Source organism: Hemibagrus wyckioides, linkage group LG05, assembly GCF_019097595.1.
Source record: "Hemibagrus wyckioides isolate EC202008001 linkage group LG05, SWU_Hwy_1.0, whole genome shotgun sequence".
NCBI classification, from domain to species: domain Eukaryota; kingdom Metazoa; phylum Chordata; class Actinopteri; order Siluriformes; family Bagridae; genus Hemibagrus; species Hemibagrus wyckioides.
This window is the reverse complement of record NC_080714.1, coordinates 6,276,171-6,286,861: the sequence shown is the minus strand read 5'-3', so window position 1 is coordinate 6,286,861 and position 10,691 is coordinate 6,276,171. Positions and strand designations below refer to the sequence as shown.

At 39.1% G+C, this 10,691-nt stretch overlaps 1 protein-coding gene across 1 annotated transcript; it reads right to left on the bottom strand.

The window, feature by feature from the left end:
• Positions 1 to 301: 301 nt before the first annotated feature.
• On the bottom strand, positions 302 to 10,346 carry prlhr2a (prolactin releasing hormone receptor 2a). Its single transcript, XM_058389782.1, has 3 exons — positions 10,210 to 10,346; positions 4,084 to 4,578; positions 302 to 2,625 (listed from the first exon to the last, which is right to left on the bottom strand). Exons 2-3 carry the CDS (start codon positions 4,554 to 4,556, stop codon positions 1,983 to 1,985), a joined length of 1,116 nt encoding a protein of 371 aa, XP_058245765.1. The 5' UTR covers positions 4,557 to 4,578; positions 10,210 to 10,346; the 3' UTR covers positions 302 to 1,982.
• Between the last annotated feature and the right edge of the window lie 345 nt (positions 10,347 to 10,691).

Here is a 10,691-nt window from a genome sequence, read left to right as displayed (position 1 = left end):
GGTTCAGCTGGGAAAAAGAACATGTGCTAATTATTCCTGATGGATGCTGCCTCGCAAAGTGATTGAATCAAGGGGGGAAAAAAATAAAACTAAATAACATATCTATCTGCACACATCTCCCTTTCCTTTTATTTTCAACCAAAAGAAAAATAATTGTTTTTTTTTTGTTTTTTTGCACAAACGTTGTAGGTAGTTTTCTTCTTCTTTTTTTCCCCAGACTGTATTATTATGCGACTGCAATCATATAAGCAGCAACACTTACAGACACAAAAGAAAAAATATATACTGTATGTCTGTGCATTTTATTTTTTATTAATGCCACATCATTGCACTTTACATCTATTTGTACAGCATGTCGAAGTTGGAATCACATACAGAGATGATAAGATGTATTGTTGAATGATTAGCCATCAATAAAAGTTTGCTTCCTATAGCATTCAAGATAAGGTACTTTCTTGCGATCGTTTTCGGCTCTGTAGAATATTAAGCATCCTATTGTCTGTGACAATCTCTGTGACTTTAGTATTATAAGCATTTACAGTATGTTCCATTCTTTCGTAACTCAGGTAGAAGCTTATAACTGAAGCTGCAGCGTACAGAAAAGTCACGTCTCACACTCCATATACGAGTGAGCAGCAAAAAGGCTTCATTTAGACAGATCAAGCCTAATAAATATTTATAACCGTAATTATAATAATAACGATTCGTATTCTAATGAATCATAAATCTGTGTGAATGAATACATACATTATTCAACCTTAACATTTAACAAAATAAATTCCGAGACTAACAAACAAAAGCATTTCTGAATCTGGTTCTCCTGATGCTCTAATGTTGGAGAGTTTCGGAGTCAAGAAAACGAAGGTCTACTGGAAGTGTAACAAGTGAACCACGATGCAAAAGTGGGATGCTGTTCATCTTTGATTCATATCATGAAAATCAGCATTACATTTATTATGCATCAGTTGTACTTGTACTGTTTGAACACTAAAGAACTGCACATCCCATGGAATAAAAATATATAGAGAGAGAGCGTGCTGAACGTTAGATCTGAATCACAATGACTCACACACATTATAAGGTTATACGGTTACACAACAACCATGTTGTAACCATTAAAAAGAGATCTGCAATAGATTTCAAACCACACAAATCCCATGCCACTGGGATTTACAGTGCCTGAGAAAGTGGTGGTGGAAATCTGGCATTTTAGCCAGCTTTGGAGCTCTATTTCCGGTTAAAACGACACCTCAGGTGCTTGTTATGTTTCATTTTCCCCAGGTCACAGATTTTATATTTATTCGGTAATCTATATCTATATTTTTAGATATAGTAAACCTGTAGAATAGTTTTACAATAGTAAACCTCTGTTTACTGCATTTATGTTAGTTTTATACAGACAATAATGCACATTTCATTGGTTGTAATCCAGAAATAAAAATATTTTCTTAATTTTCTTGAGCATTTTTTATATTTTGAATATTCAGAAAATCGATTAAAATTTAATTTTGATGCCAGTATCACAAATCAAATTAAATTAGGACCAGAGCGTATCGTCGCATCCCCAAGGTCTTCATTACAGTCTTGGGGCAGTTCCAGAATTCTTTCGACATCTCTCGCTCCAAACTTGTCAAAACACAGGCTTTTTCTGCGATGGTCATAGTTCTCTTTTTAATTCTCTTCCAGCATTCCATCTCTTCCATTTTCAAGGTAGAATTTGCTCACAGAGGGTGCTGAGTTTTGATTGAGGATTTCAGTTCTGAGCCTGAAAATTCACACTAGCATCACTAGAAAGGCTCAGTGTGAGACGTTCGGCAGAAATGGAAATACACTTTTGGTCAGGCCACCAACAGACATGTCATGTGTCTCAAAATACAGCCAGAACCTTGTCCTGTGCATCTACCAGTAACCACTCCATATTTTTTTATTATTTCCTGGTGGCATTAACTCCTTTGAATGGGTCTCATCGGCTTCATTGTTTGTCAGAGCACCACGCTGGCAGCGGTACAGTTGTTGGCGGGTATCCCAATGCCAATGCGTCTGTGACATGTGAACATCTTTCGCAGTTCTGCTCGAAAACGATCGTGCAGCCACGCGTACAAAAAGGGGTTACAGCAAGACGAGCTCATGGCGCACAGGTGGCACAGCAGCTGGATGAGGAGGAAGTATCGCTTGTCAATCAAGTCGATATCGATGTCCCGGAGGACGTTGAAGACACTGATGGGCAGCCAGCAGACCGCAAACGCCGCCACCACCAGCGTCACTAGACGGAAGGTTTTGCGTTTTCGCGCCCGCTGTGCCTCCGCCTGGCTCTGCGTGTGGTGTCCGGGCACCACACAGTTACGAAGCTTTACAGATATACGCAAGTATGAGATGCAAAGTGCCGAGAGTGGGAGGACGTACGTGATGAAGAGTGTGCTATAGGCGTAGGCCAGACGCTCGCGCTCCTGGCCCATCCAGAACTCCTCACAGATGGTGAAGCCTTCATCTCTGAACTCCACGTGGTACGTGTGCGCCACAGCTGGAGCAACCAGGCCACAGGATAGGATCCAGATGCCGGAGAGTAGATAAGCACAAGCCAGGACTGAGATGCGTTTCTTCAGAGGGTGCACAGTAGCATAATATCTAAAGGGCAATAAAAAAATTTGGAAAATTTTACTAAAATAAATGCAGTTAGTACTGCCAAACTACTTCTCAACTCTATTTAGTTTGTATTGATTTCATGTACAATACTCTGTCTGGTTTATAAACAGTTTAATGAGTCTAAAATCTCTCTTTTATTCCTAGCTGAGTCATAGGAGCATGTATTTAAGTGGAGCTTTCACAGAAAAGTACAGAAAACTTACACTTAAAGATACTGTACATTTTGTTCCTCAATGTACAAATAACAAAAATTAAAGATAAAAAGTCATCATTAATATGCAGTAATGCTTTAAACTCTTTAAAATATATTCCTCACTCCTACAAATATATACCTTTCCTACTACTTTTACTGTAGTTACTAGATACTTTATAAAGTAGCTGAATAATATGCTTTACGAGGAATGACAAAATAATAAAACAGGATAGAAATACATGAGTTCTGATGGTATGCTCCATATAATAAGCATACGCGATAAGGGTACATAAATAATAAACGCTCCTAGGTAAAAGACACCCCTTTACTTGTATTTATATACATTCATTGCTGCTCATAATCTGTATTCGGATTTTTACCTGAACTGGGCTTACATAATGCTCTTAGTATCCTAACACCATCACCCAAAAAACACACAAACCTGAGACTGAGATGCAGTTATTTTTCGTATTCATCCATCATCTCTTTTCATGAAATAACTTGTTTATGTTTCCCAAAATATACAAAGCCTAATCTAAATCACTGTGACCCTGCATAGAGAGTTACTAAGGATGCTGCAAATCAGGGGTGTCCAAACTTATCCACAAAGGGCTGGTGTGGGTGCAGGCTTTCATTCCAGTCAAGCAGAAGCCACACCTGATTCCAGTTCTTCTTGACTTTCAATAGACTCGGGGGTGGCTTCTGCTTGACTAGAATGAAAACCCGCACCCACACCGGCACTTTTCAGATAAGATTGGACGCCTCTGCTGTAAATGCATCTTGCAGCACCGTGTGTTCATGTTGATGTTTTTTTTTTTGTCTCACAAGCATAACTCACACCTGAATGAAGGTAAAAAAAACATCTCTATTTTGTCTAGTCTCACCCAGATGCCCTGTGAACCATTCTGGCAGGCTTAAAAAGAATAGTGCACACTTGTGTCTGCATTTGATACACATTATCTGTTCATTCCCACTGATGTATTGGGTTCTGATGCTTAGAATAAAAAATAATACGCCTGAAAGATGTCTGAAGGTTTCCCACATGCCCAAGAGGATGGAGTGTGTGCTGAGCTCCCACCAGCTGTGAATGCATCAAACCTTGAGATATTTTCCAGTGGCTTCTTATAAGCATCGGGCATTTCTTGTTGAGAGATGACTACACTTTAATGTGAATGGATATAAAAATGTATATTTACGCTGATCTCTCTCATTTACTCTCATACATCCAAACAACAACTGCCACTTACCTGTCCACCCCAATCGCTGTTAATGTGAACACTGACACATACACAGTCACTGGCTGAATGAGGAACACCAGATAGCACATGAATTTCCCAAACACCCAACCTCGAGGGTTAAAGGCGTACGCCAGGGTGAACGGCACACAGGTGGCACACATCAACATATCCGAGAAGGCCAGGTTCCCGATGAAGAAATTAGTTACGTTGTGCATCTTCCTGGTCTGGCAAATGACATAGAGCAATAAATAGTTCCCAAAAACTCCCACTAGCACTACCATCGTATAGCAAGGAATGATAAGAAGTTTGTAAGATTGAAGCAATTCCACCCCAACGAACTGTGGACTGCGTTTTGTCGAGCCGTTCGCCGATTGCACGGCCACCTCGTAAATCCGACCCGTGCTGGAGTTCTCGGCGGTGATGTTGCCCAAGAAGCAAGAGGTCATGGGTTCGCTTGGCCAACCACTGCCACTGGCCTCCATGCTTGAAAGCTGTTTCCCTGGCCTGAGAGTTGGAGAGAAAGCAATTTGTTAGCCAAAACTTTAAAACCCCAAAGCATGTCTGTCCTTTTCATAAATCACAGATGGCTCTGGAAAGCTCAGAGGAGATAGTGAAACAGTTGGCTGTGTCCTGAGTGGGCGAGTGGTGTCGAGTGTTAATGCAGTTTGTGCAACAAGGAGGCATGAATTTTTACCGCCTTATTTCATTTTTTGAACAGATGACAGGAAATATGTGTAAAAAGACATGAAATGAGATGGTTTTAAGATTCAGCAGCTTACACTGGTGTGTTAATCTTCTTATTTAGGGATTAGGTGTGAAAATCATTAACTCGTAACATATGGTAAGACTCAGAAAGAAGTCAGAAGCTCATGCTTGTTAGTCTCAAAAAAAAAAATGTGTCCCATACTTCAACTCATTGAAGTCTTGGATATATTCTTCCCAGTGAAGTATATTTGCATGTGGTGTGAATTGTAAATGCAAATGGATGTCTTAAGTGAATAAAGAATTAAGTGACTATCCAGTCTCTAATCACATGACTGTTAACGGTGAGGTTTTCTCCATTAGTGACTTTAACTGTGTTCAGCTCAGGATTACTAAAGAACTTAAATTGTTGAGTATTATTTGCATAGATTAAGATATGTTTTTTTTTAAGTTTTCAGCTCATAAACAGTCAAGGAAGTGGTTAGAGCCTGCTGAAAAGTGCTGTTTACACGTGTACAGTTTCACAAACTCAGTTTTAACTCCTGGAAAAAGTGTAATGTGGCTTTATACATAAACCAGTTACTTCTAACACACTAATCTTTGCATTATTGTCCTATAATGCATGTCACAAATTGTTTTATTCCTCTTATCACACAGCAATTTCCCAAAGTGTCATTTTATATTTATTAAGTATATGCTTTCTTTTAATCCATTTATAGTTACATTAAAAAATTTCTTGTGTTGGAAAAAAGAAACAAAAATAGAGCTTTTCTTGTGCTGACACTGGAGACTCCTTCCAAAAATGCTAAATAAACGCCTCCTTTTCAGAAAACTACATCAATAGATACATAGCGCATTCACTGTACAGGTCCCAGTGTGAGCTGTTACAATAAAAACAAAACTATATTACAACAAATGCATTATTATAAACCTGTGATTTTTCTCGAAGTTGTAAGAGCTACTGGTGTTTTAGATAATGCTTTCTGACCAATCAGAAACAAGAATTCATCAACACTACTAGATAAAGTGGTTTAGATGATTCTTTGTTAGAACTTTGTACAACAATCCTTCATTGTTATTTCTGTCTGGCTACCTGTAACAGTGTGATGCCTTATGGTTTTATTATATCTTGTCTCTCTCCCCCCTGGTTTGGCCAAAGGCATGATTTTTCTATTATACTCATTCCTCTCCATCACCTGAGCACAACATATGTGCTTTGAAAAGTGCAAAATTGGATACATTTATTTTGAAGATGTTCAGTCTGATGAGTTGGCCTTCAGCACCTTCTTTCTCAGCATCTGACTCTCCGCCTTAGCCTGGGAAAGCCAAATAGCTTGCAATTGGTTTGAGAGTACAGCGAGGTAGACGGCTACATGGAACTTGCTCGACATCAAAAGTCTCAGAAATACACTTGTTCCACCTTAAGTGCGTTTACATCCTACGTGATTATGAGGCAGGAAAAAAGGCCTGACCTGTAGCTATTATTTGCTCAGAAGAATTTCAGAGGTCTTCCTCTGTCATCAGACTCGCGCTTTGCCCTGATCTGCCTCCGAGGCCACGCTTTCTGAAAGGCTTATATTTTGCTCTGATCTCAAGCTTAGTAATTTCCCATGGCCATTCATAGCCAAACTCTTTCATTCATGTTCAAATGCCTGCAGCAACAAAATGAATGAATTTCTTTTTCTTTAGCCAAGCTTGGGAGGTTTATGCTATTATGTCATTTCTAGCCGTCTGATGATCTCTGCCAGGGTCAAAATTAATTGACGTTAAATTTTAATTTTGGCTTCTATGATTACTTGCGCCCTTTTGCACCAATAACGTATTTCAATGAGCAGTATGTCGGCTGCATCGTAATTAGATATCAGTCCTTTGTGTACATCTTTCTGTGCAGCACAGGTGACTAGCATAAGTCCACCGTTATGCTTTTAACTCCTGACCTTTGCAACTTTCTTGAGATCACAAGGCCATGAAGTGTTCTAGTTTAAGTGCTAACGACATTTACACTTATTTTTTTTAAACAAAGCTCATCAAGGCGTGAGGTGTTGAAGCATAGCACAATGAAGAAAGCAGTAAAAAAAAACCAAACTGTTTTATATTCTCTGCTTTCATTACGACTCAGTGTGATGGGTTGTTAATGCTGATGTAATGTGAAAGAGACTTGGTCTCAGTTGGGTTCCTTTATTAAAAAAATAAATAAATAAAAGATATAATAAATGAATTAATGTTGTATGTGTCTGCTATTGCACGCATACAAAGAACCCTGGTTGTACTACACCCCGCAAGTTTCCACAGATTACAAATAATTGCGTCCTGATATAATGCTAAATAACCACAAGAGCGTCATTTACATATACGGATACAAATATAAAAAGAAGTAATGGCATTTTTGTTCTTTCATTCCGTTTGGTACCAAAGTAAAATGGTCCCACGTTGTTGTTTTAATGTAACACAGACAACAAAATAAAGCTGGGAAGCATTCATATTTTCCAATTTACAAGCTGATGGCTTCTTTATAGCATTTTCTATCCGTCAACCCTTCCTCAGCATATTGTATGGCCATTTACAGGTGCTGCATTTCCTGTCTTTATTTTCAGCCGTATTTGTCCTTCACCAACACTGAAACTCTAGTGACTCATCCTGGGAGAGAGTCAATAAAACAAATTAGACGGAGAAAGGCACGTCATGTGACATGTGACTAACCTATAGGCAGCCTTCATCTCTCCGACTATACTTCCGTCCGTGTGCTGCAATCGCTTTCTCGCTATAATGACTGCGCTGGTGGAATTGTTGAGTAGAACTCAAAGTAAGGCTTGAGGGATTGTTTGACGAAGCTGTAATACAATTCAAACTCAAAGTCACCTCGCTTAATAGGTGTTTTTGTCAGCCATGTGGATTGCCTTCACCCTGAGTGTGTTTTGACAAGCTGTTCAGCAGGACATTTTATTTATCTATAAAAACTCACCTGTTCATCGAGCAGACTGATTATAGGAGGAATCCTTTAATTAATTGATTTGAGTCATTGCTTTAGTTATTCTGGGCGGGGCTTGCAGTGGATTCCCTAAACAACAATGAGCTGGACACTGGTCCATCACAGGGCAACACACACACTCACATCATAGGGCATTTTATGTTAGTCAGTCTACCTACTGCCATGTATTTGGAAGCTGTGAAGAATCCACACTACCCAGAGGAGACCCATGCTGGCATGGTAGAACATGTTAAACTCCACACTGGACTGATCAAACCCAGAACCCTGGAGCCGGGAGGTGAAAATGCTTCTTCTGTTTTATTTTTTTCCCCAGCATTTTAGTATCCTCTGACCTGTATTCATTGATCGAGATTTCAAAGCACTTTTTGCACGTCACTCCGGATGAAGGTATCTGCCAAATGGCGTGAATGTAAATGTAAAACGCTACCTGCGGTGCCACAAAGTTATCACCAGAAGATGTGAGCTCCTCTCTGTAACTGGCAGAGTTACTATCTGGCAAGACCCTACTGGTTCCTGTATGTAAATGCAGGCCACCAGTGTTCACAGGGAGTGTTGCCAAGTTGCCCATGCATAAAATCTGGCATAGTTATAGTAAAAGTCTAAACGAATTCTTGGCATAGTCGCACAGTAATCTAAGTTTTAAATCTTAGTACTTCTCAAACCTTTCATTTTACCGTCTGTAAAAGCACTAAATGGAAGGAAATTTGCATTGGCACGGCTCCGATCACACGACTACACAGAAACATGTGTAAGTTTTTCCCCTGGATTGGTCTCATTGAGTATATACACTCACTGAGCAGATTATTAGAAATATCTCTACACCTACTCATTCACGCAATTTACTAATCTGCCAGTCATTTGCCAGCAGTACAGTGCGTGCATTCATAGAGATACAGACCAACTGCTTCAGGTAATTTTCACACCGACCATCAAAATGAGGGGGAAAAAAAAATGTATTTTCAATTATCTTATCTGTGGCAGGATTGTTGATGTCAGGTTTGAGTGTTTCTATAAATGTAGCTCTCCTGGGATTTTCAGGTCTCTAGAGTTTACTAAGAATGGTGAAATAAAGAGAAAACATCCAGTGAAGGGCAATCTCTGTGAGAGGCCGACGGAAAATGGCCAGAACGGTTCAAGTGGATAGAAAGGCTGAGGTAATTTAGATAATTGTACCCTACCATGTACTTTTACAGAATGCACAAGGATGGGCCACAACATGAGATGACCACATCATGTAGAAACATGAGGGCTGAACAGCTGGATGGGAAAAACATAGCCTGGACTGATGAGTCTGGATTTCTGCATATGGTGGTGTCAAAATGTGATGGATCCACGGCCCACACATCCAGGCTGGTGGAGTTGGAGTGCACTGGTGTGGGGAAATGTTTTCTTGGCACACTTTGGGTCTGCTGATACCAGTCAACAATGCCACAGACTACTTCGCTCACCATGTGCATCCATTCCTGACCACAATTTACCCATCTTCCTTCGCCTATTTCCAGCACGATGAACGAATGCACCATGGCACAAAGCAAAACCTGATCAGAATTCAGGAGGACACCTTTGGGATGTGGTGGAGCAGGAAATTCGCAGCATGAGAGTGCACCTGGAAAAATCTGCAGGAATTGTGTGATGCATGCATTCATCTCAACACGGACCACCATCTTAAAGGAATGTTTCTTGTGCAATTTTGGCTATGACTGAAGAAGATTGAAGAGTATAGGTAATCATAAGCATTTCTCCTGCACTGAGCATGTGTTTAGAGGCAGTTCATTTTAGCTTGGTTCCCGGAATATTGGTATAAATCAGCTGCTTTGCGTGTTTACACCAGGATTCGGGGCATTTTGTGAGAATTAGAATTGAATCACTGTGATAAGCTTTTTAAGCCGTGATCAAGAAATATCTTCACACACACACACACACACACACACTTTTACATTATAGTATATTGCAGCCATTACACGGTTGCTCAACTTTGATGTGTAGATAGTATCTGGTTTTTATTAATACATAAAAAGTAAATTGAGATTTTTGCACTAACTAGATAACTCTAAATAGCTAGAGCTAGACTTTAGCTGTCACCCATGACCAAGAAAAATGACCAAATAAAATCAGTTACCAGTGAATATTAAATAAATAAATAAATAAATAAATAAATAAATAAATAAATAAATGTTAAACAGATCTTTAAAAAAATTATATAGATATATATATTAGATATAAAAATAGCTTATAATGATTTAATCATATTAAAGTGATGACATGTAACCATAGTTTCACAAAATATAGCAAGAAATGCTAAATAATAATTAGCCATAGCTATAGTTCCATTAGGCAATTACTAATAATTGGTCGTAATTAAATTAAACCTGCTTTTTCAATTGGTTCTTAACATTATCAGTTAATTTAATGACGCACAAAAATAGTCTTTAGAGTAATCTTACCTGATAATATTTCGCCACAAATCTCCTTTAATACCCAGATAAACAGTGTTAGACTCGCCCTGCTGCGGCTTTCATTGGTTTCCGTGCCGCTCGCGCTGTTTGAGAGCTGCGCGCGCGCGTCCTCGCGCCCCTCAGGTTTCCCGCTTTGAGCGCGAGGCTGGAGGCGGAGTCTCCGAGCCTCGCGCGCGGCCACTGCGGACACACGCGGGATCAGGGGCTGATAAATCAACACTGATGTAAAGTAAACAACAAATAATCTACAAAAAATAAATAAAGACAAGCGGAAATGGATGGAAGGATGAATGCAAATAATCAAAAATGAGTAAACTAATATATGAAATCTAAGTTTCTACTATATTATTATTATTATTATTATTATTATTATTATTATTATTATGAGTAGTAGTTTCCTTATTTATGAATTTATAAATTAATATAATTATTCAAATACTTTAAAGTACACAAAACACCAAAAAATAAGA